Source organism: Diabrotica virgifera, chromosome 8 (genome assembly GCF_917563875.1).
Source record: "Diabrotica virgifera virgifera chromosome 8, PGI_DIABVI_V3a".
NCBI classification, from domain to species: Eukaryota; Metazoa; Arthropoda; class Insecta; order Coleoptera; family Chrysomelidae; genus Diabrotica; species Diabrotica virgifera.
This window is the reverse complement of record NC_065450.1, coordinates 186661457-186685241: the sequence shown is the minus strand read 5'-3', so window position 1 is coordinate 186685241 and position 23785 is coordinate 186661457. Positions and strand designations below refer to the sequence as shown.

The following is a 23785-nucleotide window of genomic DNA, read 5'->3' as shown; positions in this document are numbered from 1 at the left end:
TCGGAAGGGTTGGAGTGGTACGTACCTAGTCTGCATCAGCTCCTGACTTCCTTTGAACTGTGTTCAATAAAATTACCGACAAACGATGGGAGCCCTCGCTCCGATCCGCACCGGTCATATATAGAGGGTTCGGCCCTAGCCTAAGGATCGTAAATCACAAAGTTTGAGGGAAATAACGTTATTTCACGTTGCGTTTGATTTCCGTTTTTAGTTTGTATCTTTTTCTATTAGCTATTTTCTTTTTCTCTTTATAGTCTCTCGTTTATAGTATTTTCAGATGTATTTAATATCACACCCCGTCCTCATAATACATCACGAAGGTCGTTACAAACATAAAACTAAAGAAACTACAAATAAAAATAGTAAACAATAATTTAATTCAATAAATAAAACGAAAGCAACTGAATATTATACAAGATTTTTTATTTAAATCAACTGAACGGCTTCCTAGATGCTTAATAGACTAGAATAAAAGGGCACATCAAAGCTCACAAATTAGTGTGACACTTTCTGAATCTTTTCACAATGTCTGAAATACAATATATAAATTAATTAGTTAATTATTCTTCACACCATGATGACTAGATGATAAATCGTGGCGAACGAAGACGAAGAGATTTTCTTAGTATCCAGCAAGTTCGGCGAAGGTGGAGTCCATTTCGTCGGCAAGGGACTTGTACCTGTCCTTGTTGATTCCAAGTTCGTCTAGAAACGGAAAAGAAATATGTTAGTATTACGTACAGTTAACAAACATTCCAACAATGAATAATGTGGTATATTTTTTTTAACAAATAGTGGTAAAAGTGGTAACTAATATACATATCTCAATAAAGTTAGTTTTACAGGAAAGCATTGAAATCTTGGTTAAAAGTATGGATAAAATCCCCATAATGATAATAAAATATTTCCTTCTTCTTATTAATTCTATAATTCTACTGGTGTATCTGCATCGCAGTAAAGAGGGTGGGGGCACCATAGCTCAACAAAGAAATGTTAGGATCAACTTTTAAAGAAAAGTAATGTACGAAGGCAAACAAAATGACCAATAGATCTTAATTCTAAACAATACTAATGATTTTAAATATTGGAACGAATTTAAGACCACAAAATGCTTAGTGCTACCACAGTATATAGAGTGCTCTTTATACTGTGCTGCTACTACGGATGCTCTAAATCTCCGACGCTTTTCAAGATATTCCTAGAATAAATATTACAGTTATGGAACAGGATGGGAATACCAATCCGAAACGACGTCTTGTACACATTAAATTTTGTAAATGACCAAGTGCTAACGGCTCAAGATGAAGAAGATCTCTCTTAGATGCTCAGAAAACTAGCAGAGGAATACACAAAAAATGGACTGGAACAAACCTAGAAAATACCGAATACTTAACATCAGAACAAGAACCACTAAGAACCATGGAAGTGGACGAAGTTATGAAATTTAACGGCACTGAAAAATTCAAGCACTTATGATTTATTATCTCAAAGAAGAGACAAGACAAGAATATGTTTCAAACAAAAGAAAGGGATGAGATAGAAAGATTACCAGAAATACAAAGAGGAAAATATATAGTAAGTTGTTATATAAATTGTAAATATGGATGTATCGGCGAATGTTACGAATATATTGCACTACCTACACTACAACCTTGGAAGTTCTACTTCAAACGGGTGGAGAATATGAGCACATCAAATCATAAAAAAAGCGAAAACTGTATATCTTGGTCATCTAATGAGAGTTCCTTTCACGTCAAACAGTTACAATAAGCAAACCAGAATGGACTCAAACGATTTCTTAAGGAAACACAAAAGAGATACTTTGTCACAATTATCAATTGAAGAAATACTGAAATGATGAATAAAACAAATACATAAATTGTAAACTTTGTGGTCTACTAAATTTTGGCAGGTATATATATGTAGAAGACAACTAGCCGTTGTTGCTCGAAAGGACTGAGACTGGTATGTAAGTATTTATTAGTACCAATATCAGAAAAAAGTAAAATCCAATAACTATTGATTATTTTAAAGAACTCTTTAATGAACATAAAGGGACACGCATGCAGAAAACTAAACCTACATAATAGATTATTAGACAAGACGAAAACGGCGGGTTCGTTAGAAAAAATATTCCCATGAGATTTTTTTGCATAATCACATTCGCGAGACATCCCAGAATAAGGTTCAAGAAGTCGCCCACGTGAAAAGTGGTCCAATTTTTTTAACAATTTTTTTTAATCAAATTGTAAAAATCAATATTTTTGGCCCGTACAAATTTTTGTTAGGTTTTTTGGACCATTCTGGACAAAAAAGGTCTGTTGTAATTTTTCTATAAAGTTGATCGTTTTCGAGTTATAAACAATTTAAAATTGAAAAAAAAATCGAAAAATGGCGATTTTCAAGGCGTAATAAATTGGTTAAAAGTTATTATTATGAAAGTCAGAAAGTGACTAAATCAAAGTTTAAAGTCCCCCTTACAAGATTCTGAAGAAATTTTTGTCATAATTTTATTACTAAGCTGTTATTTTTAAGTAATAATGATGAGCGCCATCACGTATTAGACGGCCGTCTATGGTGAGTGCGAGAGAGATGCCATTCCGGCAGTCCAATGGGGCATCTTACTCGCACTCACATTTACAGCCGCGTCAATACGCTCTTACGGCTTATTGTTAATAATTAAAAATAACAGCTTAGTAATAAATTAATGACACAAATTTCTTCAGGATCATGTAGGGGGGGCTTTAAACTTTGATTTAGTCACTTTCTGACTTTCATAATAATAATTTTTAACCGAGTTATTAAGTCTTAAAAATGACCATTTTTGCATTTTTCAAATTTTAAATTGCTTATAACTCGAAAACCATCAACTTTAGAGAAAAATTACAAGAGACCTTTTTTGTCCAGAATGGTCTAAAAAACCTAAAAAAAATTGTCCAGACCAAAAATAATAAATTATTTAAAAAAAAATTGTTAAAAAAAATTTGGACCACTTTTCTCGTGGGCGACTTCTTGGACGTTATTCTGGGGTGTATTACAAATGTGATTATGCAAAAAAATCTCATAGGAATATTTTTTCCAACGAACCCGCCGTTTTCGCCTTGTCTATATAAGTTTATTAAAACAAGGACAGAACATGATCTTATTTACTATGTTTAATGAGAATTAACCATAATTAATATTGGTAATACGTTTATTTTGACGTTTCGGTTTTCATTTTCGAAATTTTGAGAGCAATTTCCGAAGTGGACATCGAAACGTCAAAATAAATATATTTTCATTTAAAATTGTGGATAATTTCCGCTAAATACAGGAAATAATAAAAAAATGCAAAAAGAGAACAGTTTTAAAATCACATTAAAATATAATCGTTGGACAATGATCTAGCATGGGTTTTTGATTTCGGTTTTTATATTAGTATGGTATAGATTCTATTCTACTTATTACTGAATGATATAATTTTTATATAAGTAAACAGGTAGGACAATAGAAATTCACTCTAGATATAATTGGTAAATAACGTATGTCACAAATACAGAAACACAGAAATTGTATACCTATATTTCATACGTACCTAAATTGCAAAAAGCTGAAGCAATGATGAAAAGCTGAAGCAATGATGAAAAGCTGCTAATGTTAGTAAATAAAGTTTGTTAGTTTTTGTGTCCAATATGTCACTTATGGAATGGATAAATTGTTTAACTAACAATTGTAAAAATTGTTCTTAATCATATGACATTTTAAATTTTATTACATTTAAAGCTGGGATTGCATTTTTAGCTTTATTCCCTTCTAGTACGAATATTATTAATACGAATTGTTGGCAAAGTCAAGAGTTCTAGAAACTGAGCACAACTATTGATGATTGTGTAGGTTAGACAAATTATGAAAATACTGCAACTACTGGCAAAAGAAAAGCCAAAAATTCTCAGCTGTTTTTTTTTCTTAAACCATAATAGCTGTTTTTAAGGTTGATAGAAATGGTTGGAATATTTTTCATACGTGCAATAACGTTTTAATCTGTGTTCTTGTCCTGCATATTATTTTTCTGGGTATCGTCAGCTGTAGTAATTCTAACATTGAATATGTTATAAAACAAACACAAGATATACTAAATTAAGTAATTCAGTCTTTACACCAGTCTTTATTAGTTTCATACCTTCAAAACATTTAAATGATCATCTACGGAATTTTTAAACATGTTCTTCTTCTGACATTTGATTACGCACTGCTTACGTCCATCAAATTTTGCACATCGACTGTCCCTTTACTCATCTCTCATCTTCTCTAAGACCTCGTCTCATTTTTGGTCTTTTGTCCCGTCTTTTATTGTCTAGTACTCTTGTTGGCAATATATCATCATCCATTGTTACAATATCATCAGCCCAATGAAGACTCTGAAGTTTAGCAAATTCTAAGATAAATGTTTCTTTGAACAGTTGATAAAGTTTATGATTACATTTGGATCTAGATATCTTCTTTTCGTTTGTCGGAGTTTTTCTTTCAAAAACTTCTAATTTTCCTTTTTAATTTTCTATCATCACTTATGTCTCAGATTCATAACATATTTTTGTTTAATTACGAGTTGATATATTTCAACCCTCGACTGCCGGTGTACGGACTTAACGTCAAGCTTTTCACAACTTCAATATAGCTCACTTGTAAATAAATACACACCTCTATAATACTACGTTTATTCTTAAGCTAAATTTGAGGCTTATTATGGAGTTTTTTGGCGATTAAAATGAAAATAAAGCCAAAAATGAATCCCACTTCGTACCACGATAAAATATTTCATTGTATTAGGTGGTCGCCTTGAATAATGGTGCCAATATGGACTCCAATCCTCCTGTATATTTATGTGAACACAAGCTGGTACATGGTATGTAACAACAAATGTTTATAATACTTTGATTTGATAGAAATTGGTATACCAACGGAAATGCATTCAAACATTTGATTTATAATAATCGAATTATCTTTCAGCATTTAACATATTAACATATAAAATTATAATTTACAATACTATCAGACTAATTTATAGGTATTTACAAGGACCAGTATAAAATCAAAGACATAGAGACCCTTCAACTTTTGGAAAAAGTAGCTATTAGTTTATTGTTGTACTAAAAGCTATTTTTTTGATCATTTAACACGCTACACACTATTGTTTTCAGTTTACCCCAGAGTTTTCAATAGTAATACCACTAGTGATTCAATTTTCGCGATAAATCTGTCGATTTACTTCTAAACGAAACTGAGTTGCTTGAAAACACCACGAGTCCGTAGGACGAGTGGTGTTTTCTTTAAGCAACTCAGTTGAGTTTAGAAATAAAAGACAGACTTATAAGATAAATTAAATCACGAGTGGTATTTTATTAGACTATTTCACGAACAAAGTGATAGGTCAAAAATTCAGAAGAATGAGAGGAAGGAATTTAATAATAATACATTTGATCTAGGTAACCCAAATCTACCCATTCTTTGAATAATTCACAATTAGTCATAATCATGAAATATTTATTATAACTATAAATAATTTTGTTCTGAAGCTATTTCCTTGTGGCATTTTTATAATTACGTATTTTTTAAGGGAAATAAGCCACAATTTTACTAAAAAATGAATTTATTAACGTTTCGAAGCCCAAATCGTTTAATTAACAGCTTCGAAACGTTAATAAATTCATTTTTTAGTAAAATTGTGGCTTATTTCCCATAAAAAATACGTAATTATAAATAATTTGTTATAATTATTTTTTACCTATAACAATAAATAGTTGAAGGCTCAGTCTTTTAGAATGAATGCTAGTCTTTCGTTGTTATTTTCTGCATCTAATTTGTAGTTGCGATCCACACAGAACATCATAAATTGTCTCCATATATAAGATTTAGATTTTCTTGTGTTACTCGGTATATTTTCTTCAATGTTTTGGTTTATAACTTCGTTTGAAGTACCACCGAAACGACTCATTTTGACGTATACAGCTACAATAATTTTTTTGGCAAACGTCAAACTTTGCTTTGCGATCGGTATCCATCAGGTATCCATGGTTACGTCGTTGAAAACACGAAGCTGATAGACCAATCAGAATTGAAAGACAGTTGGTGTTTTCGCGATAACACAAGCTGTCTTTGGTTTGTGATTGGTCAGATTATGTGAAAATTTTAAGATGAGTGAAATAGTCTGCAATATTGACTGGTTTTATAAATATTTATATAGTTATCTATACGCTGTGAGCTTCGCTGATGTCGCTCCTGGCGGACTACTATTCAACTTTCACCGGTAATTTTTAAATTTATTATTTAATTGTTATCGCTTAATATTTACAACGCAAAAAAGTAATTAAATTGTAATGGATTTTTTTAAGATTTTGCTAATCATTTTGACGTTCTATTGACAAAATATGAATTTCTTACTTCGGATACTTTCACAATTATCGTGTAGATGGCGCTAAGATTAATGGATTAATAGATTAATAGAACATTAAAAAAACTTAAATTCAGTATTTAAAACGTAAGCATATTTAAGGTAAAAATATATACCACAGCTTTGACCAACTAAAGTTTTTTATAATTAATGTTTTTAATTTTAATTTTAAATTAATCACTTTGACATTTATGTCAAATTTCCGGTAAAGGTTTACAGACTTGTCACTACTGGCGTTCGCGAATTTGTAAATATCCCCTCTACGTACGAGCTCACAGCGTATAGAGAGCGATGTCATGTCAGGCGAACAAAATCATGCAGAAACAAGAAATTGGACTTCGTAAGTCCTAGGTGTTCACCCAACTTGACCGGAACTAGAACTGGAAGTCGATCTTTGAACTTTTTGTGTAACTTTGCATCGATTGATATACGATTTCTCTAATTTGGAGTCATTTTTGCCAAACTCCCGGTCATAACTTTTTAACCAGAAGTGATATAAAAACCTGAAGTATATATTTGTTCTCGCCTTGCTAAGACGCATGGCGACTTTACAAAAGTGCTTCTGTTTTGTTATTCTATATGTTCTAATAACAGAGGAGTTATATTTACGGACGGACAGACAGACATGGATAATTAAAGGTTTTCACCATTTTTACCACCATATCCTCTTCAATGAAGCAGAAGAGAAAAATACAATTTTTACGCCTCATAACGGAAAGGAAGATTGAAGGAAAAAGCAGCCTAGGCAGAAGAAAATTCTCATTGTTGAAGGATGTAAGAGTCTGCTCAGCCATAGACACTCATTTATTATTAAGAACTGCACAAAAAATGTCTGTATATACTATACCCGTCTCTTCTATAGTAATAAACTACTATAGAATTACTGTTTTTTAACAACCAACAATTATCCTTCACAAATAAATATTTGTGCAGGCAATTGGTTCCTTCTGTCATTCTATTCTAATGAGCAACGAAAAATTGACCAGTCTTATCACAAGGATAGACCAATAAGTCGATTATTCTCACTATCAGTACTGATAGAGAATCTCTATTTGATATGAAGAAGAAATTAAAGATCTTGAATCAAGCCACAGTACTCATGATTATACTGCATTTTCCTTTTGCCATAGAAAAAAAGCTATCTGAAGGTACTGCGACTTCTACGAAGAGAGCTGTTAGCTTCAGCTTTCGTGACACTGACGGTACTGTAAACGCGACGTGCTTTTGGTTGATTTCATGGAAGAATCTAAGGCTAAGGCCAGACAGGCGATAATTTACGGCGCCGTAAGAGCAGTAAAATGATGCGGCAGTAGCTGCAGTAAAAAGCATGGTCAGACGGGGATGTAAATTACGGTATGTCGCGAGATGTAAATACAGTATTTTGGCCGTTGTTGTGGCTAGATGAGCTACAAATTTGGACCCAGGTCCATTCGTTTGCAACACGACGCCGAAGATGGGTGCGTTAAATTATCGCCTGTATGGCCTTAGCCTAACACTCATTCTGGAAATTACCTAGAGAGTTGTGCAATGATGAATTAAGTAGTCACTTTTCGTCTACGTGGATTACCTAAGTTCTACAGAACGACATTTAAAGGTAAACGACTTGTGCGTAACGCGTTTTGCTACTACTTATTGTTTTCATATTTCCTATTGTTCTTTTTAAGTACGAAAACTTCTGAGGTCTGAATAAAAGTGGTGTGTAACGTGTTAAAATAATTAAAATTTGTGTTAGTTTAAGCTATGATTAGTAGCAGATTATTTCTTTTGGCTAAGCGAAGACATTTCGACAAAAGTTTTGTCGATATCTGTAATAATGCCAAAGTATTTGTTCTTTTCCCTTAGCACAAAATCTGAAAAGCAAAAAAGCAGTTAAATAAAGCTGTATGAAGCATGTATAAGTAAATATTATCAGTACTGCAAAGATAGCATTTTTTCTATTTAACACGTTGGTGGACAGAACGTCTATTTAATCGTAACACTTTAAGTTGCATTATAAAAATAACAGGAAAATTTGGTATTTTTAAAAGAGCAGTATCTGCTGTGAAAATTAGGTAAAAGTGAAAAAATACAAATTTTATTTTTATTGAGTAAAAATGACAAATGTATTTAAGCAAACCATTTTATTTGGTATACTGATGGTTAATCCAATTGATAAATATTTTAAAATTGAATTTTAAACGTAGCCTGACAATATCAAATATTGCTATTATACCGATTTTTATATTATGTCATTATTGTGTTCTTCTTCCTTAATCACTACTCTTTATTATCCCATTCTGTGAACACGTTTATTCTACTCTGTTTTTCATTTATTACCCATTTATTAAGATCTTGGATCTTGAACTATGTTATGCTTTCCTAGAAGTGTCTTTCAAAATATTATATTTCAACTTATTGTATTCATTGACATTTCTACCATTTAATTTTCTTCGCTTTTCACCTGACCCATCGTTTTCAAAAAAAGGTTATTTAAAAAATTCTCCAAAACTGTATAGTCATCAAGTTGTTGGTTGTTTTTTTCAAAATTTATGGTAATATTTTTACCCTTGGGATATCAAATTCTAACTGTTTTGTGGTTTTTCTTTTGTATTATTTGTTTGTGAATGTCTATTTATGTAGATAATATGTTTGTGTATTTTGTGTTGTTTATTGTGTACAAATTGTAGATGAATTGTCTCCACTTTTCTATTAATCAATTATTATTGGCATATTTTTGTTGTTAACTTTTTCTTTTAGCATTGGCGACCAAAGAATGCTACATTCTGCTTATAGGTTTGACTGAGCTGCTTCTTTGACTTTTCTCTTTTTTATCTTTGTTTTTATCATGATTATTGATACATCTTTCGATTGTACTCTGTATTCGTTGTCGCAGGCACGTTTGCATATCTAGGATTTCTTAAATTCTCTGTTCTTGATGTATGGCAGGCTATTGCCTACAAAATCGAGGCCAAGTAAGTTAACGATCAATGTTTAAAAAACAAAATACACTTGCAACTTTTTGGTTATACATTTTCGCAGAATTTTTAACAATCTTTGTTGAAAAAAAAATTAGAAAATGGAAACAGAAACGTCAAACTTTAGTTAAAAATGGAATTTTCATTATATGTAATTAATTGTAGCTTAAAGAAAGAAAAGATCAAAAAACAAGATAACTCATAATCTGCTTCATGTACATAATATTTTTATATGTGTCAATATTTTTGGTCCCAAACATATTGGTAACTTTAATGTCTATGTTCTTTGATGTTCTTTACTTGAAACCAGTTATTAAAATAAATTAAGTGTCGCTTTAACAAGTTGTTAAAATTTTAGAGTATACTAAAATTACTTACAAGCAACAAATACACCTACAATTGTGTCTAAGAATAATAATAATATGACTTGACCTGTTTGCAAAAGCAGAATTATGATAATGTAGTGTAGCATTTTGATCTATATCGGAAAATTTCTAGTAGTATGTGTCCGTCTTTTCTTGTTTTTCCATATATTTGCTTCCCATACTCTTCTGATTGGTATGATATACAGTGATGGCCGCCCTAATAACCGGCAAAATAACGCATCAGATAAAAACATTGAAAACATGAAAAATATACACTGAGAAATAAAAAGAGATGAAACTAGTAGAGGAGGATCTTATCGATATAAACGTATAAATTAATACTCTAGTTATAGTTTCCCACCTTTAGACGTCTGTGACAGAAGTAGTCCTGTCGCCCGGGGGGGGGGGGGAGGTACAACGGCCTCCTTAATTCAGATAGACTTACCCAAGTTTTTTTATGTATTTTGACCCGTAGAACACGATTTTTTTGGGTAACAGTTGATCCGGATGTCGATAAGATTGTTATAAACAAAGAACTTGAGGAATTACATAACAGCGATTTTTCGCAAAACAAAACATTTTTTTTGTATTTTTTGGGTGATTCTCAGCAAAAAATGGTCCTACAAGTTTTTTCGTAGGATGCATAGTTTTCGAGATAAACGCGGTTGAACTTTCAAAAAATCGAAAAATGCAATTTTTGGACCCGAATAACTTTTGATTAAAAAATAAAATAGCAATTCTGCGTACAGCATTTGAAAGCTCAAGTCAAATTCTGTCGGTTTTGATTATTTGCATTGCTAAAAATTAAGTTTTTATTTGTTAAACAAAGCTATAAACACATAGTGTTTCCCGTGCCCAATGCATGCATTTTAATGTATGTAATCTACGTAGAAATTGTCTGTATGCGTGCCTACTCGTTGGATTTGAGAAATGAGAAATGCATTGAAAACATCATTCAATCACTATGTGTTTATATCTTTGTTTAACAATAAAAAAAATTATTTTTAGCAATGAAAGTAATCAAAACCGATAGAATTTGACTTGAACTTTTAAATGCGGTAAGCAGAATTGCTATTTTATTTTTCAATCAAAAGTTATTCGGGTTCAAAAATTGCAATTTTTCGATTTTTTGAAAGTTCAACCGCGTTTATGTCGAAAACTATTTATCCTATGAAAAAACTTGTAAAAACATTTTTTGCTTAGAACGACTCAAAAAATACAAAAAAATGTTTTGTTTTGCGAAAAATCGCTGTTATGTGATTCCTCAAGTTCTTTGTTTATAACAATCTTATCGACATCCGGATCGACTGTTACCCAAAAAATTCGTGTTCTATGGGTTAAAATACATAAAAAAACTTGGGTAAGTCCATCTGAATTAAGGAGGCCGTTGTTCTCCCACTGGCGACAGGACTAAAGTATTTTATAAAATTATCCTGCCATAGTAACAGTTGTCATACTCCTCCGATACGTCTAAGGTGGGAAACTATGTAATGTAATGGTAATTAATTTATAGGTACGTTTATATCAATAATTTCGACCTCTACTAGTTTCATCTCTTTTTACTTTACAATGTATTATATTTTCCATATTTTGCGTTATTTTGCCGGTTATTAGCACAATCATCACTGTAATTCATCCCGTGTAAATAGCCAAACGACCTCAGCTATCTCTGTTATAAACTACAATGTGAATTGTATTTTTAATTCATTCCTTATATACTGAATTCGCTTTGCCGAGACACGAGACACAACTGTCTAGTGACGTTGGTATTAATTTTTTTTTGGGAAATGAAGTTGCTAGACGTTACTGGAAATTATTACACAACCAAACATATCCGCGCACAGCCAATATGATTTATAGTAAACGGACATAAATAACATAAACCTAACGCCAATCAATAATTATTTATTTACACCACTATAATGTATTGATAACAAATTATGAAAAAATTATTGATTGTACAAAATAAAAACTCCGAAGAAAAAGAACACAAAAGGAATTCATATGATCCAGAAATAGAAAAATATAATATTAATAGTTTACAACATGAAAGTACACAATATCTGTACCGTAACAGACTTGAACAGAAACTAAGTCAAGAACAAAGAACAACCGAAGAAGAATATAATCACATAAAAGCATGCATAAAACAAGCAGCACAAGAAGCACTAGGAAACTTAGAAAACGGAAAGAAACCAGAATGGTGGGATAAAGATATCGAAGAGAAAATAGAGAAGAAAAAACAACTTCACCTACAACGTCTACAAAATCAGGAAAACGTTGAGATTCAACAACAATACAGGGACCTAAATAGAGAAGTAAAAAGAGAAGTGATTAAAAGAAAAAACGCAACCTGGATCAAAAAATGTGAATACATAGATCAACAATTAGGAGGAACTAGGAGTTCAGAAGCATGGAAGATGATAAAGAATGTCAGAACATCACATAAAGGTGGACACACAATTAAGAGTATATCTGATGCCGAATGGGAACAACATTTTAAGGAATTATTGGTAGAAAAACGACCACAATACATAACAAGAATACAAGAAAAAGAAAATGATATACAGAGTGAACACGAAATACAACTAGATAAAACCAAAGTGGAAGAAGCTATTAAAAATATGAAATCCCGGAAAGCACCCGGAGCTGGAGAAATTAATCCTGAATTAATAAAATATGGACCACCCAAACTATGGGATATGCTTAAAAATCTTTTCGAAAGATGCCTGAATGGAGAAAAAGTACCAGATGAATGGCTAACATCACATATTACTCCCATACATAAGAAGGGACCTAAAAATAACCCCAAAAACTATAGGGGAATTGCAGTCATCAGCACCATTGGAAGATTATACTCCAGGCTATTAAGAAATGAAATAGAACAAGAAATTCAAGGAAAGCAAGCTGAAGAACAAGCTGGTTTTCGTGCGGGACGTTCAACGGTAGACAATCTCTTCACTTTAAAAATAGCACTAGAAAAAAGAATACAAAGAAATCAGGAAATCCACATCGCTCTTATCGACCTAGAAAAAGCCTATTGATAGTGTCCCCATTATAGAACTATGGAATTCAATGAAAGACATCGGTATCGATGGAAAACTCATACAAGCAACTAGAATATTGTATGAGACCACTAACACCAGAATCAAAAACGGCAAAAATTTCACTGAGGCATTTAATACTTCAAAAGGCCTCCGACAAGGATGTTGTCTATCTCCCACTCTCTTTAAAATATACCTTGACCAATCCTTACAGAGGTGGACAAAAGCAGTAAAACCGATGGGACTGAAAGTGGGAGATGACTCCCTATTTACATTATACTTTGCGGACGACCAAGTTGTAATAGCCCAAGATCAAGATGACTTAAGCTATATGATACGGAAGCTAAATGAGCATTACCAACAGGCAGGATTAGTAATAAATATGGATAAGTCAGAATACTTCATAGTGGGAAACGAATACATTGAAAACCTACCATTGGAACAAGGACATATTGTTGGTGTGAAACAATGCAAATATTTGGGAGCTATATTTAACAAACGAGGAAATAGTGAAGATGAAATACAACACAGGATCAATAAAGGTAGAAGCATCACTAGATCCCTCAATTCAATTTTATGGGACAAAGATATCAGGAAGGAAACAAAGAAAAGAATATATGAAAGTATAATGAAGAGCGCTACAATCTACGGTGCAGAAGTTTGGGACATAAGTGCAAGAAATAAAAAGAAGCTACTTAGTACAGAAATGGACTTCTTGAGGAGAAGTTGTCAGGTTTCCAGATTAGAACATGTAAGAAATGAAACAATTAGAGAACGTATGAAGGTGGAAAAAACTATAATGGACGATATTGAAAAGAGACAGCTGACATGGTTCGGGCACGTTAAAAGAATGAATGAGACTCGCTGGCCGAGAAAAATATTAGAGTGGGTCCCACCGGAGAGAAGAAGAAGGGGACGACCACGGAGAAGCTGGAGGGACAATATTCAGGACGCAATGGATTCGAGGCAATTAGATGAAGATACGTGTTACGATAGAAAAAATTGGAAGCTGGGTATGGAGAGGCGGCGACAGCCGTAGAAATCCATTATATATATATATATACAAAATAAAAATATTTTGTAGAAATAAATTCCACAAAATTTTATGGGTTTAGTATACACTCCCACTATTTCCAATAATTCTTCTTTTTTTAGTGAAATATTAAGTTGATTTGAGCAGTTAATAGTGTGAGGTGGGAATTTTTGTGCTGCATGTTTCCTATTCGGAATGTGTCAAAGTGAATCTCGGCAAAGCGAATTCAGTACCTATATCAGTATTCTTTATTGTATAGCGCTTTTAACCTTTCTTTCTTAAAAAACTTATCTCTAGAGCCTGTATCTTGCTCTACTTCCATTCCATTCTACTTTTAAGTAATGTGTCATCTGTGATAATTTTAATATATCTAGAAATAATTAATTTTACCTAATTTTCATCAAGACTTCGACTTCGAGAAATATTGCTATTATTACTTTCTTATGTATAAAATATAAAAAAGGTTTTAAAATAAATAGTTGAAAGACTGATAAATTTTTGCACACTTAAATGAATCAAGGAAGTTAAAAAATAGTAAGTCAAAGTCTGTAAAAAGTATTTATTTATTTATAAAATAGCAGAAAATGACGCCATGAAAAAAGTTTTAATATGTTTGTAACGTTTGTGGCCGTTTTTCCTCTTTTTTTCTGTTTGGGGGTTGCAGGGAGGACAAAAATGGTTCATACACATACATCATAAATTGTAATGCAGCTATAAATTATTAAGATATTTGTATTGATGTGCCTATCCGTGACGAATATTGGCGATCATCATGGCAATCTTTATTTTATCTGCAGCAACGCGGAAAACCTCAGAACCAGGTTCTGAGGTATTAACCAGGATGTTCTTCTTCCTGGACCTCGCTTTCCAAATATTTTTCCTTGTAGGATGGCCTGTGGGAGGGCATATCTGGATTCATTTCGCATAATGCGTCCGAAGTATTCCAACTTTCGAGATTTGATGGTGGTTAGTTCTTCAGTCTCAGTTCTTCCTCATTATTCTAAGGACCTCCTCATTTGTGACCCGGTCAGTCTACAGTCTACGGGATTTTAAGAATTCTCCGATATAGCCGCATCTCAAATGCTTTCAAATTTTGCTTACAATTGTTAAGATGCTCACGCATATGACCTTAAGTAGTGGTACTTTTTTATCTTCTATTGACCCTTAGCTCCGATAATGACAACTTAATCGAAAGCGCTTAGCTAAGGAAATAAATACTTAAACATTTTGAAATACCTACTACTTTTTCACTTCCTTATTTTAAAATATAGTTTATATAAAATTTTATTATGGACTTTGCCAGAAATTTGCTAAAACCGTTAAAAGAAAGTAGCGAATGAAAAAACTCTCGTTACCTTCAAGTCTGTCAACTTCCTTCTGCAATTTCTTGACGGTCTTTTCTGCGAATTCGGCACGTGCTTCAGCTTCCTTTAGCTTGACGGTAAGACTCTTAAGTTGTTTCTTGAATTCTTCTACCCTCTGGTTGGCTTTTTCTTCGGATACTTCGAGAGATTTGAGAGAGTTACCTACGACTTTCAGTTCTTCTTCGAGTTCCATGATCTTGGCATCTCCACCCTGTTACAGTAAATAAATATATTTTAGTAGAAAATGATAGACAAAAAGAACAAAAGGCCTATAAGGAAATGGAAGATAAAAATAAGCATATTAAATGAGTAGGTATGCAAAGGGCCAAATATACAGTGATGAGCGCGCTAAAAACCGGCAAAATATCACAAACGATGGAAAACGTATTAAGTTGTGAGATAAAAAGAAATGAAACTAGTCGAGCTGGGACATTTAGCGATGTTAACCTATACAATTACATTACATTGACTGTTTCCCACCTTTACACGTATCAGAGGAGTATGCCAACTAAAACTGTCACTGTGACAGTGGTAGTTTCCAAACTCGTGCGATACGTCTAAAGTGGGAAACAATCCATATAATGTAAATGTATAGGTTAACATCGCTAAATTTCCCAGCTCGACTAGTTTCATTTCTTTTTATCTCACAAATTAATACGTTTTCCATCTTTTGTGCTATTTTTCCGGTTATTAGCGCGCTCATCACTGTATACCAAAGAACCATAATACAGAAACATGTTTGTGCTTTATTGACTTCTTCAAGGCCTTCGATAACGTAGAATAGGATAAAATATGGCATATACTTAGATAAATGGGTACGCCAGAACATATTGATAACACGAACTGTACGTAAATAGTACCGCTAATGTAAGAGTTTATGTGGTTTCGAAAAACTTCAAATGGAAATCTGAAGTTCGGCAGGGATGTATGATATCCCCCACTCTATTCAACATACAGGGTGAGTGGGGAGCAACGCGCCAAACTTGGCGCGTTCCTCCCAACGTCCCCGCGTCTATAAGACCTTATAATATACGTAAAAATAATCAAAAGTAACTCATATTTTGTTATTCAATTTTCATTTCTTTCCGAGATACGATGTGTTAAAATTTTTATTACAAACTGACGATTTAATTATTGTTCTAAAACCGATTGAGGTGTGCAAATGAAATTTGGTGGGTTTTAAGACGTAGTTATTTCGCATGTTTTGACACACAATTAAGAATTTTATATTCACCATTGGCGCGCGTACGTGTAATAGTCTGAAATTTTTTAAAGATAAAAATGGTACGCCACTAAAATATTTCAAATTAAAAATCTTTCTTGAATTCCTCGTTCAATTTGTGACAAGAAATCTATCTTCCCTTTTTTCATGCGACGGCGACGCTTAGTTTTCATGCAAAAAATAAAACATCTTAACGCTTACAAAGTTTTCGACGAAGTTCCTATATGAATGTGTAGAAACTTATTTCGAATAACTACTTTGTAAGCGTTAAGATATTTTATTTTTTGCATGAAAACGGAGCGTCATATGAACAAACATGAAGATACGAGTAGATGGTTTGTCAGAAATTGAACAGGGAATTCAAAAATAATTTCTAATTTGAAATATCCCAGTGGCGTATTATTTTTTTTTCTTTAAAATTTCAGACCCTTATCCGTATGCGAGCCAATGGTGAATATAAAAGTCTTAATTGTGTGTCAAAATATGCGCAATAACTATGTCTTAAAACCCACCAAATTTCATTTGCACACCTCAACCGGTTTTAGAGAAAGAGATAAATCGTCAGTTTGTAAGAAAAATTTTAACACCCCTTATCTCGGAAACAAATGAAAATCGAATAACAACATATGAGTTATTTGTTATTACTTTTACGTATATTATACAGCCTTAAAGTTTGGCGCGTCCCTGCCCACTCACCCTGTATATGAGGAATGACAAGGTGGAAAAACTATAAGAGGAAGCAAAGTCAAAAACCAGAGTTGATGACACTGTTATTTTAGCGTCTTCACCAGAAGATCTGGAACTAACTGGGCACAAAGTAATGATCATCGATAGAAACAGAAATAACCAAATAGAGCTAAGAAGCATGGCAAACAGAAATAATCAAACAGAGATAACAAAAATGGCAGGTTACGAAGTGGCCAGACAATTGTAATGCATTTATTTTAATTAATCAGACAAATTTAGTTACTTAGGCTCCCTCGTTACCAATAGTAGAGAAGACGAGATCCGTTGACACATCACAATGGCCAGTTTGGCAACAAATTCAATAAATATAGAAAAGCACTGAAATTACAAAAAATACAAAATTGCGTCTTGTTTGAGCATTAATATTTCCTATTGATATACTGAAATATTTTGGACATATAAATAGTAGAAGGCATGGAGCAAATGATAGTTGAAGGCAAAGTAGCAGGAAAAAGATCCAGAGGAAGATCTCCAGCACGATGTTTGAAGCAAATAAAGGACATGACTGGTTGGGGTCCGGACAAATAATCCCCGGATAAATAATCCCGGACGAAAAATCCCCACAAATGATCCCTGGACAAAAAATCTCCGGACAAAAAATCCCCGGACAAATAATCCCAGGACAAAAAATCCCCACAAAAAATCCCGGACAAATAATCCCCACAAATTTTTTTGGACAAAATATCCCCACAAAAAATCCCGGACAAAAAATCCCCAAGAAATATTTACTGTCGAATAGTTCTCTAAAAGTTTTCCTGAAATTTTAACAAATTTCGAATTCCAATTCCATGCTGAAAACTTTATTTTTGTTATATTTTTGTTAACTTTATTTGTTTAAACATGACAAAAAAGTTTGAGTTTTTACAAAAATTGTGGAAGATATGGGGAATGAGCTAAGGCCCCGTTTTCATGTCAGGCGCTTAACGCGCGTTTTGATAACGCGCGATTACAACTACATACATTTTACTGAAGACAGTTCACATGTTAACGCGCGTTTTAGGTCATTAAGACGCGCGTTGGCATGTGAACGGTCTCAAGTAAAATGTATGTAGTTGTAATCGCGCGTTATCAAAATGCGCGTTAAGCGTCTGTCATGAAAACGGGGCCTTAGCTCATTCCCCATATCTTCCACAATTTTTGGGAAAAATATAAAACAAATAAAGTTTTCGGCATGGAATTGGAATTCGAATTTTGTTAAAATTTTAGGAAAACTTTTAGAGAACTATTTAACAGCAAATATTTCTTGGGGATTTTTGACTGTGATTTTTTGTGGGGATATTTTGTCCGGGGATTATTTGTCCGGGGATTTTTTGTCCAGGGATAATTTGTGGGGATTTTTGTCCAGGATTATTTGTCCGGGGATTATTTGTCCTAGCTTCACATGCCGCTACTACATCCTTAAGTGGGAGAAAAGATAGGGGATGAGAATGCAAAGAACTTGAAGAGCATGCAAAAAAACAATAGTCCACTCGAACTATATAACAAACTTAGGCATTTGTCAAGAGAATTCAAACTACAAGCATACATTATAATTAATGACAGAGAAACAATAACATATGCCAAAAATATTGCTGTAGTATGGAGACATGGGGAGAAGAATGGGGAAGAACCGAGAGGTACTAACCACCATCAAATCTCGAAAGTTGGAATACTTTGGACACATTATGCGAAATGAATCCAGCATCCAGCATGAAATATGCCCTCCTACAAGCCATCCCGCAAGGAAAAATATTTGGAAAGCGAGGTCCAGGAAGAAGAAGAATATCCTGGTTAAAGAACATCAGAACCGGGTTCAACACAATAGGTCGAGATCCCGCATAAGAAAAAAAAGTTGATTAATAGCAAGCTGAAAATTTGTTAATAGCTTGACGGTGTCTAGTCGGACAAACTTTGATATATGGGAACACTGGAACAAGGTAAGTTTTAATGGTAGAACAGGTAAAAAATTTGGAACGTCAGACTACGAAAACGTCAGATGTATTTTGTCGGACAGAACTTCCAATTGATTTGTTGCCCTTTCATACAAAAATCAGACGGGTGTTTATCACCAACTGGGCATTTTAATGAGTGGAACATGAAGAACATGTCAAATGACAGGAATCATGTTGGTTAGTAATAGCAGTCTAATTTTTGCATGAGAGTATAATGAAAGGGTAACAAATCAATTGGAAATTCTGTCCGACAAAATACATCTAACATTTTCGTAGTCTGACGTTCCAAATTTTTAACTTGTTCCACAATTAAAACTTCCCCTGTTCCAGTGTTCCCATATATCAAAGTTTGTCCGACTAGACACCGTCAAGCTATTAACAAATTTTCAGCTTGCTATTAATCAACTTTTTTTGGTACGCGGGATCCAGACCTACAACATCTGTGCAGCTTTTCCGCGTTGCTGCAGATAAAGTGAAAGATTGCCATGATAATCGTCAACATTCGTCCCAGATAGACACATCAAGAAGAAGCAGATGGAGACAATACTGCAAAAAACTATTAGATGATACTGAAAGAACCGTGAATGACAATCCAGATTATAGTCAGACAGAGATCTGGAGAGTGACTTCCACACATGTCGCAGAAAACAGTATGGAGCATAATAGAAAATCAACATAAAAAAGAAAGAAGTAAACAAAAGTACATATTTATGGATAGAATATCTAACAGACTTATTTAGAAGGAATTTGTCAGGAAAGGAGTAAGAATATCTTAAGACCAGTAGGGTGAAGAAGCAATTTGTGACTTAATAAACGCTGGTGTGATCGTATAGGAGCTACCAAATATTTAACAAACACTTTTCTATTAGAAAGAATGAATAAGATGAAGGCATATAAAAAAAGGTATAATTATAGGTATGTTTACCTTTACACGGTCTTCAGCTACTTCAAGTTCGTCTTCAACGAAGGCAAGTTTACGGGATACTTCATCAGATTTGTTGTCAGCGTCTTCAGCCAAGAGACGGGCTTCTTTCAATTGGTTGGTGAGTTGGTCCATACGTTCTTCATCTTGTTGGGAACGGTTTTCCAATACTTTGCACATACTGTTAAAGAGAGATTGATACATTTTAGTAAATTTTGACTAACGTGAAAATCTATAAAAAATTACCCTTCCATTTTAGAATTTAAAATATTTAAGACATTCCACTTGTGCGTCAGCATGACATACAATAATAAATTTGACATAATAGAGTTATTTATGGGCGTACATTACCAGTTCATGGACACAGGTTTGCTAACAAATCAGTTAATTCACTTAAGGTTTGTTCCAACTCGATACAAAACCGTTCTTGAATCGTTACGCGCGTGCGCAATAACGAATAATTATGCGCAGTAACACATTTTTCGTTACTGCGCGGTTCACGAACCGTTCAAAAACGGTTTTGTATCGAGTTGGAACAAAGCTTTAGTCGAGGAAATGAAGCATTTTGGCTCGCAATTTTTTCGTTCAGCATGTATTTACTTGAAATTTTCATAGAAGGTGGGGAATAGTCCAAGGATCATTTTCTATATCATACCGCTGTACGCTAAAACCTTGGGGGTGCTTGTCACCCCATCTCGGGGTGGGAATTTTTTTTTTCTTTTTTTTTGAAAAATGGCTTTGGCAGAGCCAATTAGCCAGACTTGTTTGTGATTGATTGCAGATTCATAGTCATACATTTCTTATAAACATAAGTACATTCTACAATATTATTTTTATAGATACATTGGTACATTGTGTAGCTTTTTTTTATTTTGTTTTTTTTTTAATTATTTTACTGTTTTTTAATATATATTTTAATTTGTGCGAAACACTTTTTTTTACTTCTTTTTTTTTATTCTTTTTTATTTTTGTTTCTATTTTTTTTTCTTTTTTTTTATTTATTATTTTTTTTTAATTTTTTCAAACCACATTAACAAATTATGCCTATTATATTACGTTTACAACTTGTATTTACATAATTTAACATGTTTATAAATGAGATGAAGAATTTCCATATCATTTGTAAATATTAAAGTATTAAGGTTTATTGGGAAAAAACATTTTAAATCTTTTAATTCCTTATAAATGGGAATTTTTTGTTACATTTTAACCATGTAAATCGATGTAAAAGTAATTCTAAGAAAAAAATGTTTTTTACATTTTCTTCGAAAAAATAATATTTTTTGAGTTATTCGCGCTTGAACGTAAGTTTTTCGACACAAAAATTAACTTCTTTAGAGGGTTTTTTGAGAATGCCTCAAAACATATACATTTAATAAAAAAAACTGTAGATATCAAAATTGTATCTTTTAGTAAAACAAATAAAATTCTTTTTCTATATCTTTAAGACCAATACAAACCAAGATACGGCATGTTAAAGGTTAGCTTTTTTCGTCAAATGCATAATATTTAATGTTCAAAGCCAAATAACGAGAAAACTTTGCATTTTTTGAGGAAAATTTAAATAACCTTTTTTTAAGTATACAATTAGACCTTTCAAAAAATAATAATAAAAAGTTTCTAGCATGAAAATTTAGCGACTTATAATTAAAAAAAGGTCGGTACCTGCTTTTCTCTACGAAAAAATCAGTGAAAACAACCCCCTAACTACTTTCCTAATTAAAAATTGGTCTTCACCTTTGATGAGCTGTTTTTTGATATTTTACGATTCCTAAAATTTTTCTATCCATGCCCATTTGCCTTATAATTTCTTCGTTTCTCAATTAGTCCATCCATGGAATGCGGCAAAATACTCACATCTCAAATCTTTCCAGTCTTAAGGCAGGATGATGTATACTATACATAACATTTCACCATGCGATATCTGGGCGTAACTTTAAGATCATTTTAGTATAAGGAAGACTGATCGAGGTGATCTGAATAACCACAAAGTAAAGAGTATCTATTATCTAAATTTATAGACTTTGCTAAAGCCTTCGACAGCATAAAACATACAACCCTGAGGAAAATCTTACAGCTAAATAAAATACCTCCTATGATCATTGGAATAATCAAAATGATGTATCAGCAAACAACATGTCAGGTACTGCATAAAGGGCAAATGACAGATAAAATAACAATAGAAGTAGGTTTAAAACAAGGTTGCATACTGTCACCTTTGCTCTTTAATATATGTATTAATCATATACTGAAAAAAACAATTGAAAAAAAACGGGATCCCTTGGAACTACCTTCAGAACAAGAAACTAGCAGATATAGAATACGCAGATGATATCTGTTTCGTAGCGAACACAATAGATAATATGAAGAGCATGTTAAGGAAGCTAGAGGTAAAATCGGCAGAAGTGGGTCTTAAAATCAACACGAACAAGACAGTAGAGATGAGAATATGAGTATGTAACTGTGACAAACTATACATCAACCAACAAAAAATAAAACAGGTTCAAGAATTTTGCTACCTAGGCAGTATAATCAGTGCAAAAGGTGGAGCTCAAGCAGATATTAAACAGAGAATACGAAAAGCACAACATGCCTTTGGAACCGTCGCAAATATATGGAAATCAACACAGATTAGTCAAAATAATAAAATAAGGCTATTTAATAGTAACGTGAAAACTGTGCTACTTTATGGAAGTGAAACATGGGCAATAACTGACGGAAATGTAAATAAAATCCAAATTTTTGTAAATAGATGCCTACGTAAAATTCTAAAGGTATATTGGCCCAATACCATAACAAATGTAGCATTACCGAGGAAAACTAAACAAGAACCCATCAGAACAACAATGAAGAGGAAAAGATGGAACTGGTTGGGACACACCCTGAGGAAAGAAAATGCAGACATAACAAAACAAGCACTCAAATGGAGGGCAGTAGGACGAAGAAGCAGAGGACGCCCGACCAAAACATGGAGGAGTACCATTGAAGAAGACTACAAAAGAATGAAGAAAACCTGGGAAGAAATAGCAACCATGGCCAGAAATAGAGGGGAATGGAGAAGCTTCGTGGATGCCCTATGCTCCTTCACGGAGTAACAGGATTGGATATATATAAAGAGTATCTACATATTACAAAAGGTAATTCTCTTGACACTTACCGGGAGCTTTCATCGGCAGCTTGGGAAGCTTCAGCCAATTTAGTGGTAGCTGTGCCCAAACGTTCCTCGGATCTTTCCAAGTCTTCTTCAATAAGTTGTACTTTACGGTTAAGAGAGGCTACTTCAGATTCAGCCTAAAATATTAGAAATAAATAGATTTGGTTAATCCTAAAATGGTTAAAATCGTAATTCCTAAAATTATATACACAAATTTAAAAAAGCAAGAAAGATAGGGGGCAAAATAGAATGGGACAAGTTAGGAAGAAAATAAGAAATTTAATAGATAACCTAAGTAAAGAAATGCCAACATGCCATAGCTTATGCACTACAAAACAAAAGGTTCAAAAATACATTTGCTTGTTTCTTATTCATATCCGGCTCGAAGGACCAACGTATAAATGCGATGTGTAATTTCGAATACAGTGATGAGCGCGCTAATAAACGGCAGAATAACGCAAAAGATGGAAAACATAATACACTTGAGAGCAAAATAATCGACTCACTTGCTGAATTGTACACGTTAGAAGTCTCGAATTTCCTAAACCTGCTGTCCGATTTGAGTGATTTTTTTAGTGTGTTATAGCCTTATTATTTAAGAAAATCTGTGTAATATTATTGT

The 23785-nt window shown here is 33.1% G+C and overlaps 1 protein-coding gene across 3 annotated transcripts in view; it reads right to left on the bottom strand.

Annotated features, from left to right (window-relative positions):
* Positions 1-354: 354 nt before the first annotated feature.
* Positions 355-23785, bottom strand: part of LOC114340608 (tropomyosin-1) — a 68861-nt gene continuing 45430 nt past the window's right edge. For 2 of the 3 annotated variants that reach the window (XR_007700023.1, XR_007700024.1), the window contains exons 3-7: positions 23167-23300; positions 20013-20190; positions 15179-15398; positions 3575-8277; positions 355-705 (exon numbers count right to left, since the gene is read on the bottom strand). Coding sequence is in view for 1 of the 3 variants with exons in the window: in XM_050657707.1 (XP_050513664.1) it covers positions 623-705; positions 15179-15398; positions 20013-20190; positions 23167-23300 (615 nt within the window). In the remaining 2 variants the exon portion in view is untranslated. The remainder of the gene's footprint in view (positions 706-3574; positions 8278-15178; positions 15399-20012; positions 20191-23166; positions 23301-23785) is intronic. The other variant, XM_050657707.1, reaches the window with a different exon arrangement.